The sequence below is a fragment of the Propithecus coquereli genome, unplaced genomic scaffold (assembly GCF_000956105.1).
Source record: "Propithecus coquereli isolate 6110/MARCELLA unplaced genomic scaffold, Pcoq_1.0 Scaffold358, whole genome shotgun sequence".
In the NCBI taxonomy this organism is placed as follows: domain Eukaryota; kingdom Metazoa; phylum Chordata; class Mammalia; order Primates; family Indriidae; genus Propithecus; species Propithecus coquereli.
In genome coordinates this window covers 2,078,552-2,081,382 of record NW_012149263.1, presented here as the reverse complement: position 1 = coordinate 2,081,382, position 2,831 = coordinate 2,078,552, and the positions used below count along the sequence as shown (strand labels likewise).

The 2,831-nt window shown below is 41.9% G+C and overlaps 2 protein-coding genes across 3 annotated transcripts in view; one reads left to right on the top strand and one right to left on the bottom strand.

Moving 5' to 3' along the window:
- Positions 1–2,831, bottom strand: part of ZNF829 (zinc finger protein 829) — a 27,972-nt gene that overhangs the window by 13,600 nt on the left and 11,541 nt on the right. The gene's annotated exons all lie outside the window — the stretch shown is intronic.
- ZNF568 (zinc finger protein 568) overlaps positions 1,149–2,831 on the top strand; it is a 41,501-nt gene continuing 39,818 nt past the window's right edge. For both annotated transcript variants that reach the window (XM_012651603.1, XM_012651602.1), the window contains exon 1: positions 1,149–1,408. In XM_012651603.1, coding sequence (XP_012507057.1) covers positions 1,333–1,408 — 76 coding nt within the window. In that variant the 5' untranslated portion in view covers positions 1,149–1,332. The remainder of the gene's footprint in view (positions 1,409–2,831) is intronic.

The window sequence follows — 2,831 nt, the reverse complement described above, 5'->3', positions numbered from 1 at the left end:
GTCTCACTGTGTTGCCCGGGCTAGAGTGCCGTGGCATCATCCTAGCTCACAGCAACCTCAAACTCCTGGGCTCAAGCGATGCTCCTGCCTCAGCCTCCCGAGTAGCTGGGACTACAGGCATGCGCCACCATGCCCGGCTAATTTTTTCTAGGTATTTTTAGTTGTCCAATTAATTTCTTTCTATTTTTAGTAGAAACGGGGTCTTGCTCTTAATCAGGCTGGTTTCGAACTCCTGAGCCCAAACAATCCACCCGCCTCGGCCTCCCAGAGTGCTAGGATTACAGGCGTGAGCCACTGTGCCCGGCCTAGCTGGACTTTTAATGAAGCTGTTTTTTGCTCCACATCTGGAGTTGCTGCAAATCTGAGTGTTTTTTGACTTAACTTTATATCTTTCACTGCATTGAGGCTACACCTTTTTACTCATAGAGGATATTTGAAGAGCAGATAGGTGAACATCATTTGTTTCTAGACTCTTGGTGTTTCTGTTGAATACTTGGTTCAGCTTGGGTTGGATTGCTGAGTCTTTGAGTTTTCCTCTAGAATCCTGCTAGTCTCTGCGTTCAGCATCTCTGGTCAATGACTTCAGAGAGTGTGAGTTACAAGCAAGAAAAATTAGTGTTTGGGTCTGTTTTAGTTATCTATTATCTATTACTGTGTAGTAAATTACCTCGAAACTTAGTGGCTTAAACAACAGTAAACATTATTTTACGGTTTCTGTGGGGAGTGACTCAGCTGGGTATTTTGGCTTGGATATCTCATGAAGTTGTAGTCAAGATGTCGTCAAGGTTGCAGTCATCAGAAAGCTGGACTGGGGCTGGAGGATTTGTTTCCAAGATGGCTGGCAAGTTAGGTGATAGGAGGCCCCTCCCTAGGGCTGGTTGAATGTCTTCATGGTATGGCAGCTGACTTCTCTCAAAGTACCTGATCCAAAAATGTTAAAGACAGAAGCCTCAATGTCTTCTATGACTTAACCTTGGAAGTCACACACCATCATTTCTGCAATATTCTATTGGTTATATAGGTCAAACCTATTCAGTGTGGGGTCTACAAAAGGCATGAATACCAGAAGCCCATGATCACTGGGGGGTTACCACAGGGAGTCAGTGAGTGAGTAAGGCATCAGGTAAATTGGATTTATGTCCTAACCTACAGGTCCTGGCTCCACGAGGATAAAACAGATCTGTGGTTTGAGGAACAGAATCTATCATGGAAGGAGACCTTCTGACCTGAGACCTGCCTCAGAGGCTGGAGAGTCCTGGGCAAGAGTGGATCCTGGAGTTGCTACACCTGCAGTTTCTCTTGACGCTTCTATCCAGAGTGGGGAAGGTGTGAATGACTTCTCAACCTTCAGAGATCAGCAATAGCTGTGTGACAATGGAGCATTTGACCCAGATGTTGGAAAAGAGAGGTGAGGTGGCTGAGAGGTGGGCAGAGCTTAGGAGAAAAAGCTGTATGTTCGGGGGCAATGTGAAAGAGTTAGGAAATTCAGTGCTCCTACCAAGAAAGTTCACGTGGGTGTTACTGACTCTGTGAGGTAGATATTTTTTATTTTATTCACTTGACTATTTGACTTTTTAAAATAAACTTTTAGAATTTCTGTTTTTTTAAAAGGGCACATTTAAATATATTTTTAAATGCTGTTATTAATATATAACTGCAAACAAAAGTTTCCTACCCCATCCCTCCTCATGCTCTATTTTTGTTCCCCAGAGGCAACCACTTTGAACATTTTTGTCTGGATATTCTGTAATTCAATGCCATTTTTCTGAATAACATCCTTATACTGCTAATGCTTGATTTCTCAGGTTTAGATATTTTCTGTTGTTTATTGACAGTGAAGGTAAGGATTTAGCTGTCTTTTACTACCTAACTCCTTCCTTGTCACCTGCACGCCAGTACACTCTCCTCCTTGTTCTTCTTTTTGATACGGTGTTTTATTGGAGGCTGAAGGTTGACCAAATGTCAGGATCTATAGATGTTTTCTTCTGAGCTAGTCAATTTTCCCAGCAAGAATTTCTAAATGTTGCTTGAGGAGCATAAGTCGGAACTCCTGCATTTTGGGAGGCAAACAAAGGAACTGGTGGGCGGGAAGCAACTTACCTTACAGCATCAGAACTTTCGCTTCATTCTTTTTTCTTTACTTTGCTTTGACCCCACCTTTATCTGGGTCTGGTATGCCTGAAATCCAGAGCCTATCGCATTCAGTATATCTAGAGAAAAAATCTCTAGTTTTCTGTTGCCATTGTGAGGGAAATATCACCATACTATGTAAGGTGAAAGAAGGCATCATGTGGTCTTAACATCTTCTTATGACATTTTACATTCAGTTCCCTGGTTTTCAGCCCTACTCGTAAACTCCTGACTGCAGACGTACTTAGTACCTCCATTCCTGAGCCTTTATGGAGTCCTGCCGTGACTTTCCTGCCCTCCCCTTACCCTCACTTAAGCTTCAGCTGTTTCTGGTTAAGTTATATACCACTCATCTGTCTGCTCTCCAGCTTCCACCATTTTGCTGACATCACTTATGTGCTGAAGTCTTCTATATTCTTTGTCCTTGTGAGTTTTAGCTTCCTTTGGTCTTTTATTAACATTGTGGTTGGGTTTGGGAGAGAGCAGAAATAAATGCAGGTATTCTATCATCCATATTTAACTAGAAGGCCCTGAATTTTAGGGGGTAAAAAAATAAATCAGGTTTGTAAAAAAATGTCATTAAAGTTATGACTGTATTTCATTCTACCATATGAATATTCCACATTGCCTATAACCAGTCTCTGATCAAGGTTTTTTTCTAAATTTTTTTTTTTTTTGAGACAGAGTCTCACTGTGTTGCC